The 22,808-nt window shown below is 36.2% G+C and overlaps 1 protein-coding gene across 1 annotated transcript in view; it reads right to left on the bottom strand.

Annotated features, from left to right (window-relative positions):
• Positions 1-22,808, bottom strand: part of MYO1D (myosin ID) — a 376,233-nt gene that overhangs the window by 178,253 nt on the left and 175,172 nt on the right. The window contains exon 16 of the mRNA XM_031967606.1: positions 11,690-11,897. Within this exon, the coding sequence (XP_031823466.1) occupies positions 11,690-11,897 (208 nt within the window). The remainder of the gene's footprint in view (positions 1-11,689; positions 11,898-22,808) is intronic.

Raw genomic sequence — 22,808 nt, 5'->3', positions numbered from 1 at the left:
TTAAAAAGGTTTTGCAGAGAAAACCAATGTAGTTAAAATGAGAAGGGAAACATAATCTTCACAGCAAATTTCTCTAATTTTTAAAAGTCTGATACTACAAATATGTAAAGAATGAGTTTAAACACACATGAATAAGAACCATTCTCCAATAGACAAATAGTCAAAGAATATGAATAGATAATTCTCAAAGGAAGACATCCATGCTATCACTGACCACAGGGGGAAAAATAATCATTGTAATGAAAAACCAAAAAAAAGATTCTGCCTCGCACTCACCAGACTGGCAAAAGGAAAAGGAAAAGGATTGGTAATGGAGGGGCTGTGAAAAGACAGACACATTAATTTACAGTCTTAGTGGGAAAATTCTATTTTGGACATGTTGAGACAATGAAACTGAGTCACAAAGGAAGTATATGACTTTTCTGTCAGCTGGAAACCAATTTGGAACAATGCCCCAAAAGTCACTAATTTATATATATATTCCTTTTTACCTTATAATATCACAATGGTGCTCATAATCCAAGGAGATGAAAAAAAAAAAAAAACCACATACACAAAAATATTTACAATGGCTTTTTTTTGGAGTAAAGAATTGGAAACAAAGATAGATCTCATCAATTAGGGAAGAGTCAAACAAATCACATTATATGAATGTAATGAAATATTATAGTGTAAGAAATGACAAAAGAGATTATTTCTGAGAATTTTGGGAAGATTTATATGAATTGATACAGAGTGAAGTGAACAGAAGCATAAGAATAATTTATCTAAGAGCATGTTAGTTAAACAATGTGGAAAAACTTGGGAACTATGATCCACTGATCATGACTAACATTGTCAGAGGACTGATGATGAAGCAAGCTGCAAACTGACAGAGAGGTTATGGACTCAGGGTACAAATGGAACATGTATTTTTGAACATCACAGTGTGTGATTGTTTTGCTTGACTTATTTATTACAAAGATTTTCATTTTTCATTTTGGGGTAGAGATCTGGAAAAGGGGTATAATGATGGTATTGCAAAACTAAAAGGAAGTCAGTAAAAATAAAAAAAGTAGGAAGAAGAAAATAGAAGGAAATGCAAGGAGAAAGAGACAAGCAGTAAAGCTGTGAAAGTAACATGGTAATGTTATAGATTACATAATATAGATGCATGGTTTTATACATAAACAACTTTTTCTGATCAGCTTTGGGAAATGCTATTTTTAGTGTTGAAGTGAAGAAAATATGTAAATAAATGGAAAAGAGCCTTAAAGTTTTCTTCTCCTCCCTAATTTTGAAAAATTCACACATTTCCTTTATGGCACCTTAATGCTTGCAATATTAAATGTTCCCTTCTCCCAATTTCCCTTCTGGTATTAATGGTATCACTAACCTCTGTTACTCCAAACCTCAGAATTGCTGTCTCTACTTTCTTTTATATTTGGTCCATCCAAACAGCTTCTAAGTCTTAAATTTTACTTCTAACAATTTATTTCAAATCCATCTCTTACCTTCCACTCATACTACCATCCTAGTTCAAGCTCTCATCACTTGCCTGAACAAATATAACCAGTTAACTGGTCCCCTGTCTCAAGTCTTCCCGTCCATCCAGTTCAATCTTCTACAGAATGACCAAGAATCTTCCCAACACAAAAATCTGACCTTGATATTTTCCTTTCAAAAAACACAAAAGGATCCCTAATTTCCCACAGGATAAATTGTTAACTCCTCAGACTAGCAACTAAAGTTCTTCACTTTACTTAAAAAGAATGCCTTTCAGACATATTCTTATTCCCACCAAGTCAAATTTAAAAGATATTTCCCTTGAGTTCAACATATCTTCTCCCCACTTTAATCCTCAGGGTTCTCCATGTCCAGCATATATTTTCTCCTCATCTTTACCTTTTAAAATCCATCTTTTCCTTCAAGGTTCAGTTCAGATACAAATTTCTTCATGAAAGGAAATTCCTGATCACACCTGCCTCTGATGCACTGTGTTCTCTCATCAATTTTTTAAAGAACAAATTGACTAAACTTTTCCTTGCTTTCCAACATACTCTACCTTTTGTGCTTTTGTTTATGTAATGCCCACAAATCTCCTGCCCCCAGTAGAATGTAAACTTCTCAAAGATAGGGACTATGTCATATTTTAATATTGTATCTTTAGCACCTGGTATAATACCTTACATAGACCAGGGCTTAATAAATGTTTAACAACATGTAGTTGGATCCTGCTTTTTAATATGGTTTGTTCTCCTCCCCCATTTTATAGATGAGTCTTCCCTAATCTCATTCATGATTAAAATGGCTAATTATGTATTTTTTTAACTGTCATAGTCTTTCCTTATCCTCTGTTCTACTTCATTACAAAAAAGAAGAAAGTGATGGAAGAGAAGGATTATGTTCAGTAGATACTGAATAGATATTGAAACAATGTGCTCCCCATTTAAGTTTCCCTTTCACCCAGTTCTTACATTTTCTTTCTTTACTTTTAATCCTCTTCTTTACAACTTATCCTTAGAAACTGAGTAAGAGATAAAGATCATAAAGGAAAACATTTGCTCTCTATATGACCTTCCACTAAAATCTAATTTCATAGTCTCCTACAGTAGGTTCTTAAAAACAAAGATAGCAGCACATTTACTATGGTAGGCTCTGCCCAAGATGGAAAGAGTTGAGTATGGCCCAGATCAGAGATTATGTGCCTGCCATTTGAAGGACAAGTTAGCTAAATTTTAAGAGCCTCACTATCAGAAGGATGACATGATCAGTACACTAAATCAATGAAATCATAGATTATTGAAGGATAATACACACTAAGATTTCATTTGTTTAAAGAATCAGACCAATATTGATGAAATAAAAATTTCCACTGTGAAAATGAATTGTTGTTGCAGAATTGTTTTTTCTGTTAAGCAATTTAAAAAAATCACTTGTTCTGATTAAGTATCTCCATAGTTGAATATCTAGTGTTAACAATAGTAATATATCTATTTACAATTTAGAAAGGATTGTTAAAGGAGGAAGATTTAGAGTTTTCTCCATTTGTGCTTAACACAAAGGGGAACTGTGTTTTAAGATGCTGCTTCAAGTCGATTAGAGCTCTCATGCCTTCTACCACACTATGGAATGGTAAGGCAGATAGGATTTCAAAAATGGAGTGCCACTGGGAGCTGGCCAGCTTTTGAAGCCCTCCTGAGTCACGCTTTCAAAATGTAGCATCATTATTTCCTTTGAAGAGTCAAAAACTTCTATATGAGGGTAACAAATGCATTTAGCACAGTGCTGGGCAAACTCATTAAATAAATACATGTTCAGAAGAATGATTAAAAAAAAAAAGGTCTACAACCTACTAGGAGGTAGTAGAATTCCCTCTTCTCGAGGTCTTTAAGTAAGGGCTGGAAATGAGCACAGTAATTTCAAGTTTGATAAACCCAAAGGCCCAACTACTGGGGTAAGAACTCACTTATGATGAAAGTTGTAGGGAAAATTAGAAAGTTATCTAGTAGAAGCTAGATATAGCTAAATTCTTGCTTTATATAGTAAGATAAACTCAGAATGGCTACATAACATAGACATGCAGAATGAGATAACAGGCAAATTAGGGAAACATGGAAGAAATTACCCATCAGACTTGTGGATAGGGAAAAGTTCATGACCAAACAAAAGACAAAAAAATTCACAGGAAGTACTATGTACAATTTTGATTACATAAAACTAAAAGAGTTTTACATAAACAAAAACAATGCAGCTAAAATTAGGAGAAAAACATGAACTGGAAAAAAAATCTTTGCTGGAAATTTCTCTTATAAAAATCTCATTTCTAAGATGTATAGGGAACCAAGTCAAATTTATAAGAATAAAAGCCTTTCTCCAATGGATAGGTAGTCAAAAGATATGAATAAGCAGTTTTCAAAGGAAGAAATAAAAGCTATTAATAGCCAGATGAAAAATTGCTCTAAATTACCAATAATTAGAGAAATTAAAATTAAAACAATTCTGAGGGACTACCTTATATCTCATCAGATTGACTAAGATAACAAAATAGAGAAAGGACAGAAGTTGGAGGAGAAAACAGGTAAATTACTGCATTGTTGTTGGAATTGTGGATTGGTCCAGCCATTCTGGAAAGCATTTGGAAATATCCTTAAAAAGTTGTTAAATTATGTATACATATCCTTTGACCCAGCAATATTGCTACCAGATCTATACCCCAAAAAGATCAAATAAAGAGGAAAAGAATTTATACATACAAAAGGATCATAATAGCTTTTTTTAGTAGTAGCAAAGAATTAAAAACTGTGGGAATGCCTATAAGTTAAGGAATGAATGGAAAAATTATGATATGAATGTGATGGAATACTAGTATATTATAAGAAATGGTGAAGGGAATTGTTTCAGAAAAACTTGGGAAGACTTGTAAGAACTGATGAAAAGTGAAATGAGCAGAAACAGGATAAAAATTTATAAAATGTCATTAATATCATAAAGATAATAAATTTTGAAAAATTTAGTAACTCATCAACACAATGACCAATCACAATGCCAAAGGACTCAGGATGAAACATACTATTCATCTCTGGAGAGAAAACCGATGAACTCAGAGTGCAGAGTAGAGTATATTTTCTTCTCTTTCTTTCTTTTTTCTTTTTTTTGGACAGGGCTTATGCAGAAGTTGGTTTTACGATTATATATCTTTATAATGGGTTTTATTTTCTTGCCTTCTCAATGGGTAGGGGAGGGGGAAGAGGAACAGAATTTAGAACTGAAAATAAAATTGAATAAAGAAAAATAAAGGTTGGATAATGATTTGTCAGGTAGATAAAATTCTTGTTCAGAGCAGTGGTTCTCAAAGTGTTGTACACAGTCTTCTGGGGGGGTCTTTTTTGAGGGGCTGTAAGGCCACTACTATTTTAATAACTATACTAGGATATTATTTGCTTATTAAAATACTTTTCCCTTTTCCAATTGCATATCTGTGTGAGGCTGGATTTTTTTTTTTCATATTCTTCCATCAAAGCAACAGATCATAATAGATGGAATTCAGAAGGAGATATGAAGATCTCCATTAAGCCAAACATTTTAGAGATTTGGAAAAAAAAAAATAACATGTCAAACAATGCCATTCTTCTCACTAAATGTTTTCATTTTGGATAGGTTTTTTTCCCCATAAAATAAGTTATTTGTGTAACTAATAGCAGGTTTATTATTATTTGAAAAATTCATATTTTAATTTCGAATTTGGTAAATATTGATAGATATATCTTACATAATAAATAAAAGCTCTCTGAAGTCTTTAATACTTTTTTAAAGTATAAAAGAATCCTCAGTAATTTTTAAGAATGTAAAAAGATCCAGAGACTAGAAAGTTTAAGAAAATTGATATAGAGGTTAGATATAATGGCTTCTCTGGTATCTTCCTACTCAGATTCTTTGATTCTTCTGAGTTACTAAAAAAATAAATTTAAGCTGTTTTGTTTTTCTTAGCTATCATACCAATCAATTTCCTTTCTGATTGATGATCCCCAATAATTATATTCTTAGGTCAAAAGGAGAAAGATCCCTATTCAGTCCTGAGAAAAAGAGTTGTCTAGTCTATGATCACTCCCCTACACAACCTGATTTTTTTTCTCTTCTTTCTATTTCCTCCCTTTCTTCCCCATCACAGTTTTGAAAATTGCCCTCAAACTGTTGAGTCTGAGCAATTAAGCTAGTATTCTTCTTTAATTAGGAAGATGGGCAGGGAAGAATGGGGTCACCAGGCCCCAGGAGTCTTGTGTGAATGAAGATTTATAAGATGACAATTATAGCATTTTCTATTTGAGCATGTCCACGTTTTCACAGTTACCACAAAAGAAAGATTGTCCATTAGATGTTAAAGATTCTGTTTGATTTTGGACTCATCCACCCAGCTTATGGTTGTATAGGTGGTATAATAGGCTTATAACTAAACTGGAAGGTAAGCTGTGAGGTCCTTGTCGATAGCCCCAGGGAGCTTACAACATGGTGGCGTGGCAAGAAGAACAGAGTTGACATGTCTTGGCTTTTTCACAAGTTGGACACATTATTCACAAATATTATTGTTTAGGCATCTAGGTGATACAATGGATAGAATGCAGGACCTGGAGTCATAAAGATTCATCTTCCTGAATTCAAATCCAGCCTCAGATGCTCATTAGCTGGGTAATTTCATCCTGTCTGCCTCAGTTTCCTCATCTGTCAAATGAGCTGGAGAAGGAAAAGACAAACCTTCCATATCTCTGCCAAGGAACCCCAAATAGGGTCATGAAAAGTCACACACAACAGAACAGCAACAACAACCCATTGTTTGATCTGAAATCTGAAAGAGATGGAAAGTTGAGACCTGTAATTTTGGAACAAGTCTAACAATTGCACAATATGTCCCATAAACCTTTCTTACATCCAGGTAAGCTACAGGCCAGTAGCTCACTTCCGCCACGGACTAGCAGGCAAACAACAAGCATTTCCAAATACTATGTGCTAAGTACTGGGGACAAAAATGCAAGCAAAAAGACAGTTCCTATCCTCAAGGAGATTATATTTTTTCTTTATTTTTTTTAAATTAGAGCTTTTTATTTTCAAAATATATACATGGGTAATTTTCAACATTCACCCCTACAAAACCCTATGTTCTAAGTCTTTTCCCCTCCTTTTCCTCCTCCTCCCCCAGTCAGCAAATGATCCAATATATATTAAACATGTGCAATTCCTCTATACGTATTTCCGCAAATAGGAGATTACATTTTTTTCTATTAATTATAGCTTTTTATTGACAGAACATATGACTGGGTAATTTTTCAACGTTGTTTCTTGCACTCACTTTTGTTCCAACTTTTCCCTTCCCTCCCTTCACCCCCTCCTCTAGATGGTAGGCAGTCTCATATATGTTAAATATGTTAAAGTATAAAGAGATTACATTTTAAAAGGAGCAGCCAACATTTTATAAAAAGGAAGCTGAAAAGTAGTTGGAGAGGGAAAGTATAGGGGAATGGTGGCCAAGTCTAGAGAGGCAGAAGCATAGCCAAAAGGGGGGATGAATCAGATGGCTGATCTGAACCCATTCCCCAAATGCAGACCCCCCCTAAAGGAATTCATCAAATAAGAAAGTGGGTCACAGCATAAGGAAGGATGTTCCAGGGTTAGAAGGCAGCTGAGTTGTAGTAACAAAGTCTGGAGAATCAAAAGCACAGTCAGGAGGGGAAATGATTCTGAGTATATAAGGGTGACTAAGTTGTGGATAATACTTCAGCAAAAGGTTGTATTAAAAAAAAAAAAAACCAATATCTAAAAACAAAATCTTGCTTTTTAAGTGACTGGATAAAAGTTTCTTCAGGGTTATTTATCCTATTCTAAACTTGCTACTGATAAGAATTCAAAGAAAAATCTGTTGGTTGCCAGATTCCCTTTGCATCTCCCCTATATGATCCTTCTGATATGGACATATAGTTCAACAATTGTTAGGTATAAAGCATTGGTCTAGATGCACAGTATATACAAAATTGGAAGATACATAGCTCCTGCTTTCATGGAACTTGCCATCCAGAAAGTTGTTTCAGTTCTTACCCAGCCCTTAGTCATTGGATGGGTGTTGCCTCAGACAAACCTTAATTTAAAAAGTCATCCACTGCATCCTGGGCTAATGCCAATCACATTGACCTTTTCTTGCCACTGGAATCTGAGGACTCTGGAGAAGAGCTAGGCTGGCAGCTTCATGCTTTTCTGCTTCCTCAAATCCAAGTCTCACAAATTAAGACATCATGTTTGTGATGTCATTGATTTTCTTCAAGAATGAGGGATGAACAACAACCCAGAAGGGATATTATGATACAAATACCAACAACGCTGATATGAAAAAATATATATGCTGATGTACATTTGGTAAGTACAAAGGAGATATTAAAAGAATTTTCTTTTAAGGATCAGCCTTTTTTCAATACTAAGTAAGCAAAATCACAAATTTCCCAGTGGCAAACTCATGAGAAAGATATTCTGTTCCCTTTTTTGAAATAAATAAATAATGAAGCTAAGAGAGCAGTGGAGAAGAAGAATTATTCAGTCCAGTACCCAATTTGAGCATGCACTACATACAGGGCACTTGATTTCTCTGAGGAAATCTTCTCAATGAGATTAAAAGTTCTAAAAGGGGGAAAAACTGTTTTGTTTTTCTCTGTAGTACTTATAATACTGTCCGTATACATGCTTTGAATAAACCATGTAAATATGGGAAGTTAAAGGAAGGGAAGAGAGAAAATGGGAAGGGAGGGAAAGGGAAGGAATGGAGTGATTAGAAAGGGAGAGAAGGAGAAGAAGTGAATGGAGAAGAAAAGGGAAGGTAAGGGGGGGGGGAATCAATGGAAAGGGGCAGGGAAGGAAAGGAGGGAAAAGGAAGAAGAGGGACAGGGAATAGAAGGTAGGAAAGGGGAGGAGCAGGAAGGAATGAGAGGAAGGAGAAAAAGGAAGGAAGGGAAGGGGGGGGGGGGAAAGAGTAAGGTTAGGGGGAAAAAAACCTACATAGGTGATAACCTACATAGGTGATAACAAAAAGTCTAAAAATACCCAAAGAATAGGACTGAAGAAAGAGAAGACAAAACCAAATCAAGGACTTGCTACACATACTTGCTTCACAGGGCATTTAATTATATACTATATAAATATCACCAGAGCAACTGATCCTTTTGCCACCAAATTGACAAAGGCAGTTATTGATCTAGTAATCCCTTTCTTTTTGAGTCATAATCCCCATCATCAAAGAGCTCCTTCAGAACAGCCTGTGCATCCCATTTCCTGTATCTCTCAGTCATACTTAACAAACCCAAGAGAACAAACTAAGAGGGCTAATGGATGAGAATGAATCAGTGTAGGTTCTAAAAGTTAGAAGGCAAGAACTTTATTATCTTGATGACTGCATTGATTTCTCTTCTTTAAGCCTTTGCCACAAAGATTTGTCCAACGTAACCATGGTTTTTTTTTTTTTTTTTTTTTTAAAATAGGAGTCCAGTTGACAACTCCCCAGAAAATATTTAGGATGGTAAAAGATTAGGCAAAAGTCCAAGTAAGTTCGTTCTCCTAATATATAAGTGGGAGGTTTTATTGGTCAAATTATCTGATTCTTTAAAAGCGTGACACCATAAAAAACAAAGGACATTTTGTTGTGAGCTAATTTGGTCAAGGCAAACAGGAAATCCTTATTTCTTTCCCTTGCTAATAATGAATTCTATGATTATTTAGGAACTTCTGACTTAGGTACAGAATCCTGACACCACAGGAAGAACCAAGACATGCCCTATATACCAATAATAAAGCCAGTTACTTTGGAACGCAAAAGGCTCCCAAATTAGACTTAGCTTTGCAGTAAGCCTCTAAGAAAAAGTCAATTGTATAAACCAGGAAGAAAAGCTAAATTACCCTAATTAGAACAAAATGAGCACAGTTACAGACGCTCAGCAGAGCTCACAGCTGCTGCTCCCTTGACTCTGCACCCCTTACATCTAACAAGTTGCCACTGGCTAACTGATGCTGCAAAACCACTAACTGCTTTTTGTTTTTTAATATACAAGTTGGAAGGAGACAAAGAAGGCCAGGGTCTCCCATCATTTTTTCTGATGAACCTATGATCCAACTTGCACTTTCAAAAATGACTAGGTTTTCAATGAAGGGAATTGATAGACAAATAGGAGGGATAGTGGGTAGACCCCAGTGCCACTTTCATTTCCCCTTATTATGTCCATATAACTCTATAAAGGAAGTTAAGCAACAGTACCCTCATCCCTACAGCTGCTCAAGAAAGAAGCACCTCCCTGAGAAAAGGCTAAACAATAAGAAAATTTGGGCAAACTTCCTAATTTTTTTGCCTTGCATTATTATCCTGAGTCTTTCTTCCTTTTCTTCTCCTTTCCTTTCCTTTCCTTTCCTTTCCTTTCCCTTCCCTTCCCTTCCCTCCCCTCCCCCTCCCTTCTTTCTTCCTTCCTTCCTTCCTTTCTTCCTTCCTTCCTTCCTTCCTTCCTGTCTCTTCCTTCCTTCCTTCCTTCCTTCCTTCCTTTCATTTGTTGGGGGAAAAAGGGAGATCTAAAACTGTGATTCATTTGTTATAGAGATTTCCTGGCATGGAGACCCCTTCTACTGGCAGAGAGGCAACTCATTCATAACTTTATAGTCTTACATGATTGTCTGGGACATGGAGGCCTCAAGTCATTTGTCCTGGCAGGCAGTACACAGCTGAGTCAGGATTTGAACTCTAGTCTTCCTGCCTTCAAGGTTTGCCCTTTTCCCACTGTCACATGAATACCCACTTAAAAGAGCTTGCAGCCTCCCAGAAGCTGTAACGGACTGTTTATTCAGTTATGGCAGTCTTCCAAAAAAAAAAAAAATACAGGAAAAAGTATATTTTTTAGGAATACATAAAGATTCATTTAGTAACAAAAAGAGAGTCAAGAAGGGTCCCTTGCAAGGGAGAGCCAGGGAATTATGCTGCCTATCCTGCTTGATTTTCCAGCCACAAACAAACACTTTTAACTTTGCTGGATTGGTGATTTAAAAGGGTGTGTGTGTGTGTGTGTGTGTGTGTGATATTCCTTTTATACTTTCTTATTCTGTGTGATTCATAAAACTAGGGGGTATTCAGACAATTGGGTAGAAGGACTTTTGGGAGGAAATGCTTTAACATGACTAAATCTTTGAAGGATAAGAGCTGCTTTTATACATATCCTAAAAGACTGACTGGTTTTTACCTCCATTCCTTTTACCTCCATACTTTCCATTTGGAAAGAAAAAAATTCAGGGAATAAATCACAAAGAAATAGCAAAAATCAAAATTTACAGTTTAATTTAATGCAGTTAAATTTAACAATTTAATGTAGTTCTCAAGGATGTGGCTGCTTTAAGCAACCAATAAGCAAAAACTTACTAAGTGTATATGCTGTGCTAGGCTCTATGCTACGTGCTAGAAATAGAAATACAAAAATCAATAAATAAACCTTCGTTAGGTACCTACTATATGCCAGGCACTGTGCTGGTGATAAAAACATAAATGTGAAAATAGTGTCTGATCTCAAGGAGATTTTAATCAGTCTAGAGAAAGCCAGGCCAGGAATCAGAAAGACTTGAGTTCAAATGGAGCCTTTAATCATTTCTAAGCTGTGTAAGGTAAATAACTTAAGCTCTGTTTGCCTCAATTTTCTCAAATGTAAAATGGGAATATTAATAGCATCTACTTTTGAAGATTGTTCCAAGGAGCCGATGAAATAATTGTAAAACATGTAGCACAATGCCTGGCACATAGTAAATATTATATAAATGTTTGCTATTTTTATTGTTTTTATTTGTTAAGTATACAGAAAAGGAAGATACAATATGGATACAAGCTGACTTTGGGAAAAGATGCTAGGAGCTTATAGGGATCTCTAGCATTTAGAACTTTATCAGGTTCACAGATAGCACTAGATAAATGCTTCTTATTTGACATTAGAAGAGGAAAGGATCAGAGAATTTCCAACTGGAAGAGACCATGGAGTTCATTTAATACAGCTCCTTCATTTGGTAATTGAGAAAAATAAAGTTGGGGAGGATGGGGTCATTTGGAAGTTTCTCAGAATTCATCCAAATAATCAATAATTTAGAAAGAGAATTCCCACACATTGTTATGGATATGAAAACTGGTATTCTGTTTAAATGGAGAAGGCACAATTACCTTTTGCAGAAAGAGGACAATCCTTACAAGCATCTGCGCATGGAGTTCTTCCAAGGTGAAAAGTGTCCTGGGAGTTCGGATAAAAATTTTGGTCTTTCCATAAGCCACGTCATCCTGGAAACCACAGCCTTCAATCAGTTTTTCCACAGCTTGCTTGTCTGAAGGGAGGTCATGGTTGGGCCAGGTAAATTCAGAGATCATCTTGTATCTAGGCAAACCAAAAGCATTTATGTTACTGGAGAATCTCTTGACCCTATAAAATCTGGAAGAGTTTAAAAATGTTATTCATTTCAAGATCTGTTGTGAAAATTATCATGGAACCCAGAAAGAGGACTGTGGGGACTTAGTGTGGATCACAACATAGTATTTTTACTTTTTTGTTGTTTACTTGCATTTTGTTTTCTTTCTCATTTTTTCCCCTTTTGGATCTGATTTATCTTGTGCAATATAATTTTTTTTTAATTTAATAGCCTTTTATTTACAGGATATATGCATGGGTAACTTTACAGCATTAACAATTGCCAAACCTCTTGTTCCAATTTTTCACCTCTTACCCCCCCACCCCCTCCCCTAGATGGCAGGATGACCAGTAGATGTTAAATATATTAAAATATAAATTAGATACACAATAAGTATACATGACCAAAACGTTATTTTGCTGTACAAAAAGAATCAGACTCTGAAATATTGTACAATTAGCTTGTGAAGGAAATCAAAAATGCAGGTGTGCATAAATATAGGGATTGGGAATTCAATGTAATGGTTTTTAGTCATCTCCCAGAGTTCTTTTTCTGGGCATAGCTAGTTCAGTTCATTACTGCTCCATTAGAAATGATTTGGTTGATCTCGTTGCTGAGGATGGCCTGGTCCATCAGAACTGGTCATCATATAGTATTGTTGTTGAAGTATATAATGATCTCCTGGTCCTGCTCATTTCACTCAGCATCAGTTCGTGTAAGTCTCTCCAGGCCTTTCTGAAATCATCCTGTTGGTCATTTCTTACAGAACAGTATTATTCCATAATATTCATATACCACAATTTATTCAGCCATTCTCCAACTGATGGACATCCATTCAGTTTCCAGTTTTTAGCCACTACAAAAAGGGCTGCCACAAACATTCGTGCACATACAGGTCCCTTTCCCTTCTTTATAATCTCTTTGGGATATAAGTCCAGTAGTAACACTTCTGGATCAAAGGGTATGTATCTTGTGCAATATAATTGTGGAAATATGTACATGAGAAAAATCAGATCATTCCAAGAATGGGGGATGGTCAGAGAAGAGCAAGGATATCAGAGATGACATTCCTTGTAAGAATACAAAGTCATTTTGGAATAGATTAAAGAGTGGGAGATGAAGTGATATACAACAAGACTGGAAACAGGTTTTGACCAAGTTTTAAAAGGCTTTTTACAAGCCAAAGAGAGGAATCTGTATTTTATTATAGAAGCAACAGGAATTTACTAAGCTTAACATTTATCAGAGGAAGGCTATATAGCCTTCTATAGCTTACTAATTGAATAATTAGTCTGTAGAGAAAGCTTTGCAGGAAAATAACATCTTTGTGCTCTCATAAGACTTCCAAAAGAATCTTCTATGAACCATAATGTATTTCACTACAGTGATTGCTAGAATATAAACCAGAAAGCCCAGGGATTTTGTATGATCCTGAGAAGTTTAAAGGAACTCCAGGGCATATATGCTGGCAAGACATGGGGGGAAAAGTGTATCTATATATGAGTTTATATAGAATTTAATTAGGTAGATAGCTTTACTATCTATGAGTACAAAGAAAGAAAAGGCATCATGAGGTAATGGTAAGAGAGCAGGATAAGGAGTGAAGGGAACTGAAATTTAAATCCTCCTTTTCTACTTATGTGCCTTCAGTAAGGAACCTCATCTGTGGATCAAATGATCCCTAAAGTCCCTTTTAGCTTTAAATCCTATGAATAATCTAGTTACAAAGGTTTATTGAATCATATAATTTTACAAATTGGGAGACGCTTCAAACATCAACCAGTCCAATTCCTGGCCAAAACATGAATACCCCAGTCATCTGGAATTTATACCACAGTTTCCACAGATAAAGAACTCATTATCTACTGTCCACTTATGGACAATTCTAATTTTTTTTTCTTCCAACATGGAGTCAAAATCTTACCATTTCTATCCATTACTCCTACTTTTAACTTCCAAGTCCAAGAAGAAGATAAAATAAATCCTATTTTCTTAGAATAAACTTTCAAATATTATCTATATATCACGACAACTTAAGTTCTTTCTTCTTCAGTTTAAGCATCTCTTGTTCCTCCAACCCTTGTACTTATGGTATATTTTCTAAACTCTTCAAAATTCTGGTCATTGTGCTCCAGAATCACTCCAATTAGTCCAACAGCCCTTTTACGATATAGTGCTCAGGAAGAAACACTACATTGCAAATGTGAGCAGGGTAATGGAATGAATACCTTGCAATACCACTAATACTTGAGCCTTTTGACTATTCCCTCTTTAGTGATATTCTAATATCTACTGATATGTTAGTGGTGCAGTTCTCCCTGGCTTCTCTTTTCTTTCTGAATGCTTTCTCCATCTTCTTAAATGGTCCACCTTATTCCTCTCACCCACCAAATACAAATATGCCCCAAGGCTCTCTCATTTTTTGGCCTTCTACTCTGTCTTCGACATTAGCAATCTCATCAGTTCCTGTGATTATGATAATCATCTCTATGCAAAAAAAAAAAAATCCCAGACATTAATATGAATAAGAAATTGATAATAGAACTAGATACTTTCTGTTTTCTAAATGTCAATCTAGCATATCCAGTAGATATTAAACATTTCCATACTGAATATGAAAATTATGGAATATTACTGTTCTGTAAGAAATGACCAACAGGATGATTTCAGAAAGGCCTGGAGAGACTTACAAGAACTGATGCTGAGTGAAATGAGCAGGACCAGGAGATCATTATATACTTCAACAACAATACTAGATGATGACCAGTTCTGATGGATCAGGCCATCCTCAGCAACAAGATCAACCAAATCATTTCTAATGGAGCAGTAATGAACTGAACCAGCTATGCCCAGAAAAAGAACTCTGGGAGATGACTAAAAACCATTACATTGAATTCCCAATCCCTATATTTATGCACACCTGCATCTTTGATTTCCTTCACAAGCTAATTGTACAATAATTCAGAGTCTGATTCTTTTTGTACAGCAAAATAATGTTTTGGTCATGTATACTTATTGTGTATCTAAGTTATATTTTGATGTATTTAACATCTACTGGTCATCCTGCCATTTGGGGGAGGGGGTGGGGGGGGGTAAGAGGTGAAAAATTGGAACAAGAGGTTTGGCAATTGTTGATGCTGTGAAGTTACCCATGTATATATCCTGTAAATAAAAGGCTATTAAATTAAAAAAAAAACAACAACAAAAAAAAAACATTTCCATACTGAGATCACATGAGTAACTCAAAATCAACATCTCTAAAATTAATCCTTTCATTTTCCCCTCTCCTCCTCTCCCAACCTGTTCCTTTCCCCAACTTTGCCTAGCCATTCAGGTCCAAAAGTTTGGAGTTTGGAAACTGAATGTAAACAATATGTACTATCTTCACTTTTTTTCTTCTGTTTTTTTTTCCTCTTGTGGTTTTTCCCTTTTGTTCTGATTTTTCTCTCCCAACATGATTGAAAAAGAAACGTGTATTAAAAATTACTGTATGTATATGTATAACAAGGAAAAAGAAAACAATAAAAAGGGAAAAAATATAATAATAAAAAAGTTTAGAGTTATCTCTGATCCTTCCATTTTTTTCACACCTCTCCCTACCCTCCCTCTATCTAGAGTTGCCAAATTCTGTTCAAATACCTGTATAATGTGTCTCACACTCATTTTCTCCCTTTCATAGACTGTCCCTACTTCAGTTCAGGCCCTCATTACCTCTCCATCAGATGACTGAAAGTGCCTCTTAACAGTCTATCTGCAACCAAATTCTACCCTCCTGACTCCATCCTTCACACAGCTGCCAAATTAATTTCTCTAATGCAACTCACTCACTCTCTCTCTCTCTCTCTCTCTCTCTCTCTCTCTCTCTCTCTTTCTCTCTCTCTCTCTCTCTCTCAAAGTTTACTGATCTCTTACTGCTGACAGGATAAAATCCAACCTCTTTACCTTGACACTTAAGACCTTCTGAGATTTGTCTTTAATCTAACATTGAAACCTGCCCTCCTCTTCCACCCTATACTGCTTTGCTCCATTTCAAATAAAATTGAGTTACTTGTTTCCATTTAAAAAAAACCAACTAAATTACTTGTTTTCTAATATAATTCTGCCTTCTTTTACCTTCCTATGTTCATACAAAGCATCCCTCTAAAGCTTTGGATTTATTCCATCTTGAAATCCTTTTTCCTTAAAGGCCAGCTTGGACACTACTTTCTGTACAAAGCCTCCTCCCTTTCCTGCACTGAACTAATCTCTTTCTCTTCAAATTTTCTGGTCTACCTGAATCATTATTTTCCCTACTGTAAGTCCTACAATAATACTGACAGTAGCTAACACTCATGGAGCACTTACTATGTGCCAGGTCACTATACTAAGCATTTTATAATTATTTTCTCAGTTAATCCTTCAATAACACTGCAAGGTAGGTGCTATTATTACCCCCATCTTACAGATGAGGAGCTAAGGTAAATAGGGTAAACATGACATGCCCAGGATCACAAAGCCAGTAACTGTTTGAGGCCAAATTTGAACTTCGATCTTCCTGTCTCCAGACCCATATCCAGTTGTACTACCTACTACTCTTGTATCATACTTGTGTACATGTCTTATACCACCTCAATCCTCTTCCAGATGGAAAATTGCTTGAAAAGAGGGGCAATGATGATTTTAATTGTTATTCTTATCTCCAATACCAGACTCTTTTGCCCTGTAGAAATTTAGTATTTCTTGAATCAAACTGATGTAAGTATCCTAGTGTCTGGCAATCCCTACATTGATGAAATCACAAGTCTAATCCTCTCCTTTTTCCCCTCAAGAAAAATTTGCTTTACCTTTTTAGTTTGCCATGTCATATCATGGAATCACTCTGAGTTGTGGTTTGTTAAAACTTGCAGGGCTTTTGCACATCAATGATTATGGTTTAATACCATTACTGCCATGTATAGAATCCTGATGCTAGAAGGGATCACCCAAGAGAGATCTCCTGATCCAATCTGCATCTAAACAAGGAGGAACTGAAGTGTTCTGCTTCTTCCCAACCTCTCACTCTGTCCATCCTACCAGAATGCTTTCTCTTTCTTCTTTAGGTGTCCACACTCATCATTTAAGTGATCTTTTTAGTAATGGATTCTAGAATTTGTCCACGAATAAAAGTCAGGCTTGTTGGATTGTGGTTTGCCAACTTTGTTCTCTTCTATTTTCTAAAATCTAAGAATATTTGCTCTTCTCTTGACTTGCACTGCTGCCCACTGTCCTCCATGAACTTTTCTGGTTCACAAATAGTGACTCGACAGTTATAGCCAGCAATATCGTCAATATCTTGGTATGAGTTTTGTCTGGCCCTGAACTCATACTCATCAGGGACATCTAAGTGTTCTCTTACTAACACCTTTCTTATCTGGGGGTTACAACTCCCTCTTTGTCCTTTTTATTTACTTTTAGTCTTCTAGCTAAAAGAAAAAAAAGGCTCCTAATTCAAATTGAGGAGCAGGACCACCTTTTCCTCATGGTTTATGAGGATGATTCCACTCATGTGGAACAAGTCTTCTTTCCTCCTGGATAGCTTAGGCCCTTTAGTTTTTTTTTGCTTTTCCCAACTCAACTCACTGACAGCTCTAGCCACTCTCTCCGAACATTGTCCTTAGAGAACCATGTCAAGCTTTTGCTTCATCCTCCATTATCTACTGCTAACTCCATCTTCCACATGTCTTTTTAATATCTAAGCTGGTCATTGAGATCTCTGGATATTTACATCTCTCCTCATATGTTTGTGTCTGAATTTCATTCTTGAGTAATCATTGGACCTGGATCTCCATTTTTCCTAAAACAAATATGACCTACTCTACTCCCCATCTTTCCAGGCTTAGATATTTACATTTTTTGTAGGCAATTATCCCTTCTCTCTTCATATCTTTGTGTCTGAATTTTATCTTCGAGTAATCATCAGATCTGGATCTTCACTTTCCTTAATATAAGCTCTACCTACTCTGCTCCCCACTTTTCCAGGCTTCTTACATTTTACACTACCTCTTCCCTCTGTCCCCATCCCTGCCCCTGCCACATAGTCCTGAGGTTCACTGGGCTCTTAATTCTTCCATGAACAGACACTCCATTTCCAAACCAGGCACTTTCACTGGCTGTCTCTCATCTATGCTTCCAGTAATTCTAATTCCAGTAATCTGTTGATCATGCCCTATTTGTACTCTTGCTATGACCCAGATGGTCATATGTTGTCACTCCCACTGGACCATATACTTCTTGAAGGCAGGGACTATTGCTTGTCTTCTTGTCCCTCCAGTATTTAGCAGTGATGGGCACACAATAAAAATATAATAATAAATGTTTACTGAGTGACTTTCTCAGCTCATACTTATCCATGTATATTTCTTATTCTACTTCAATTCTCCTCCATTAGATTGTAGGATGGATTCCGAGATGTTAGTCCCATTTCTATGACTAATAGCTGGAATTTACATAGCACTTTTGAGATTTACGAAGCAGTTTACATTCGTGATTCTCATTTGAACTTTATGACTAGATGTTGGTATTACAGAGGGATGGAGGCATTATAGGTAATAATGCATTGGGGAATGCAGAGGGAACACATTGGGGGACACAGAACACTGTATGTGATAATCCCTCCACTTATCCAGGTCTCTAATATAAAGTGTTAGGGAATTGCCTAGTACACTGAGGAATTAAGTAAAGTTCAAGGTCATACAGCCATTATATATAAGAGGCAGGGCTTTGCAACCCTTTCTGGCTCCCTGTCTGCCATGTTGTCTCTCATAACACAAATCAGACTACCAAGAACTGGCATGTAAAATAAGTTTCTGTAAAGGCAATCATATAAAATTTTGTTTTCTACTAAGTTATTTTGTAAAATAAAGTTTTCTTTTATAATGCAAATAATAATATTTCATAGTCAGTGACAATAAGCATTTATTAAGCACTTCCTATGTGCCAGGTACTGTGCTAAATGTGGAGTTGTAAAGAAAAAGTCAAAATAGCGTCTGGTCTCAATAAGTTTACAGTTTAATAGAGGAGTTGTAAATAAATGGGTATGGACAAGACACATGCAGCATAGACAGACAGTAACATGAAAGAAGAAGGTGGTGGGGAAAAGCCTCCTAGAGAAGGTGAGTTTGAATTAAGTCTTGAAGAAAGCCAAGAAAGCTAGCCAGCAGAAGTGAGTAGGGAGGGCATTCCGGGCCAAGAGGAGAGCAATCATTAAGGCAGAGAGCAGAGATGAAGGGTTTAGTGTGAGAAATAGTAAGAACAACACCTGGGTTATCAAACTCAAGTTTGTGTCAAGGGTAAGAACAATGGAAAGAAAGGAAAGGTTGAGGTTGTGAAGGGATTTAAATGCTAACACAGAAGACTTTCTAGTTGATCATGGAAGTTACAGGGACCTGTTGGAGTTTTTTTTTTTAATAGAGGAGTGATATGGTCAGATGTCGACCCTAGGAAAATCACTTTGACAGATGAATAGAAAAATGAAATGGAGTGGTGACAGACTTCAGATAGAGAGGGAGCCCAATTAGAAGGTACTGCAATAGTTCAGGTAGGAGGTAATGAGGTCCTGGACTAAGGCGATGGCTGAGGGAATCAAGAGAAAGGGATTAACAGAAGCGACACATTCAATTTTCTTGAAACAGGGCATTCATGGTTTCCTACCTCAGTAAAAGATAATAGTTCCCTCAGTGGGAACATGAAAATTCAGAATAATAGGTGGTATTTATATAGTATTTTTAAAGTCTGTACAGCATTTTACAAATAGTATCCCTTTTCAATCCATCATTAAACACTTATTAAGCACCTACTATGTGCCAGGCACTGGGGGGGATACAAAGAAAAGTAAGAACTAGTCTCTGCCCTGGAGGAATTCTCTCCAGGAGAGAATACCTTAAAACAAATACCTCTCTATCTAAAACAAGTGCCTTTCTATGCTCTTTGACCCTTATCCCTATCTTTTTGCTATTGTTCAGTCATTTTTTCAATCATGTCTAACTCTTTGTGATCCCATTTGGGGTTTTCTTGGCAGAGATACTGCCATTTCCTTCTCCAGCTCATTTTACAGATGAGGAAACTGAGGTAAATAGAGTTAAGTGACTGTGATCGGATTTGAATTAATGTTTTTCTATCTCTCAGCCCCGTATTCTATTCACTGCATTGTCTAGCTGCCCCAACTATAATCTTAAAAGAAGAATAGATAGATAGGATCACAGAGACAGACCTGAATGACGTGAATCTTAGGAAATCTAGTCTGAATTACTTCAAAGAGAAAAAGGATGGGGGAAAAAAGCCAAGCAGAAAGAGCACTAGACAGGGATCAGAAGCCTTGAATTCTAATTCTGACCATCGATTATCAGCTGACACCTGTTCAGGACTCAACTTTCTTTCTACAAACCAGGATAAATACTTTGCTGACCTCACAGGATTGTTGTGAAGATGAAACAAAATTAATTCATGTGAAAGTGCTTAAATTGATAGTTGAAAGATGTTATTCTGCAAAATTTCCCCTTATGTGCTTCTGGGGAGCCATCCAATTGTTTTGTTTATTTTCTGGCATCTTTACCAAAGGCAGCTGCAGGTAACATATTAGTCAGAATTGTTTTTAAGACTCCCTAGATCAATGCTAAGAATTTCAATGGTCTATAAAATAAGCCAATTCTGAATTTTTCTTCTGATCAATTAAAAAAAAACCCAACAAGATATGGAAAGGAAAAAAATGAATAACAGCCTCAGATCACTTAAGATTTCTTTTAAAATATCTGCTATATTTGAGAATTAGTGAATGGGTGGGTCAGAGGACTATGCATTTTAAGAACAAAACAATTTAATGTCTGTAATTTCACCACAACTTAATTATCAAAATTGTTTTATGATGAAAGAAAGGTAAGCAGTTTTAACTCCACCCATTTAAAAATTCACAATATTAAAAAGTTAGGTTTAATTCTCCAGGAAAGGAATAAAGCTATATGAACAAATAATAAAAAAGGTAACTCAATTTTTTTTAAAAGGGAAAAAACCCTAATTTATTATAAAAGACCGAACTCCATTTTACCACAAATAAAAGGATGTAGACATTTATAAAAACTGATGATGTCTTTAATATCTTCCTTGCCTATCTGTTAACATGTCTCCTCCTTCTAAAATATGGACAGCTTCCTCAGAAACCTGCTCCATTTCTTCCTCATTTCAAGCTCCATTTCTTCCTCATTTTCCCACTCATTTTTTTAGGCCTTTGATGCATTTTGGCTTCTGTTAAAACTTCTCTAGGATCAATAATTAAACCCATTTCCTCTCCTTGTCCTTGACCTTTCTATAACATTTGACAGTGATAATCACAACTTTATGGGGTTCTTTTTTGGGTTCTATAACTGTAAATTCATGGTTTCCTACCTCAGTAAAAGATAATAGTTCCCTCAGTGGGAACATGAAAATTCAGAATAATAGGTGGTATTTATATAGTATTTTTAAAGTCTGTACAGCATTTTACAAATAGTATCCCTTTTCAATCCATCATTAAACACTTATTAAGCACCTACTATGTGCCAGGCACTGGGGGGGATACAAAGAAAAGTAAGAACTAGTCTCTGCCCTGGAGGAATTTACAATCGAATGGGGAAACAACGTACAAATATATACAAAGCAAGCTATGTAACAAGATACACAGGAAATCATTACAAGATAGAAAGAACTAGAATTAAGAAGAATTGAGAAAAGGTGATAGAAAAAGATGGGATTTTAGTCGGGGCTTTAAGGAAATCAATAGGCATAGTTGAGAAGAGAGAGTGCTGTTGGAATGGGGGATGGCTAAAAAAAATGCCCAGAGATAAAGAGATGGGGTGCTTTGTGTGTGGAAAAGCCAGAAGGCTGCTGTCACTGTGAAGAATATGTTGTGGGGAGTAAAGTATAAGAAGCCCAGAGAAGTAGGAGGAGACTAGGGTATGAAGGGCTTTGACAAACAGAATTTGGTATTGGATCTTGGAGACAATAGGAAGCCAGTGTAGTTTGGAAAGGCCTGAAGGTAACATTGGGAAAATTATCTCATGACTGAATCGAGGAAAGACTAGACTGGGGAGAGAGCGGAGGGAGGTGGATCCATTAGCAGACTATTACAATAGTCCGGGGGTGAGATGGTGAGGGTCTGCACCAGGGGTTGCCAGCATCACAGGAGAGAAGGAAGTATCTTCTAGCGATGTTTCAAAGATTAGCAACAGATTGGATATGGGTGGGCGGGGGGTGGGGGTGGAGAGTACTGAGAAAGAATGAGGGGTCAAGAATGACTGATCCTCCCCAAAACTCCATTCTCACTCAGCCACTATTATTATATCTATTTTACAGATGTTTAAACTGAGGCAAACAGAAGTTATATCACTTGCCAGGGTTACACAGCAAATAAGTGCTTAAAACTGGATTTGAATTCAGGTCTTCATAACTCTAGGTTTAGCACTTTATTCAATGTGACAGGGAAAGACTGTGATTTCTGTTTTGGACAGGCTGAAACTGAGATGTCTATGGGACATTCAATTTGAGATTGATGTGGTTGGTGTGCAAGACTGTAACCCATGAGGATACATAGCCCATTGTAGCCTAGAGAGCTGGATACATAGGTGTGGGATACATTTGCATAGAGATAACTGAACCCATTAGGGTTGATAAGATCACTGAGAGAAAGTATACAGCAGGGATTCTTAACCTTTTTTTGCTAATGGCAGTTCCACAAAGCCTGTGGACCCCTTCTCAGAATAGTGTTTTTAAATGCATAAAATAAAATACATAGGATTGTGGGAAACAAGTACATTAAAATATTTTAAAAAATATTCGTGTACCCCAGATCAAGAATCAAGAATGTTTAGAGAATAGAATGGGATTCAGTAAGG

This window comes from Sarcophilus harrisii, chromosome 4 (genome assembly GCF_902635505.1).
Source record: "Sarcophilus harrisii chromosome 4, mSarHar1.11, whole genome shotgun sequence".
Taxonomy (NCBI): domain Eukaryota; kingdom Metazoa; phylum Chordata; class Mammalia; order Dasyuromorphia; family Dasyuridae; genus Sarcophilus; species Sarcophilus harrisii.
The sequence above is the reverse complement of the archived record's forward strand: the minus strand, read 5'-3'. Positions and strand labels throughout refer to the sequence as shown.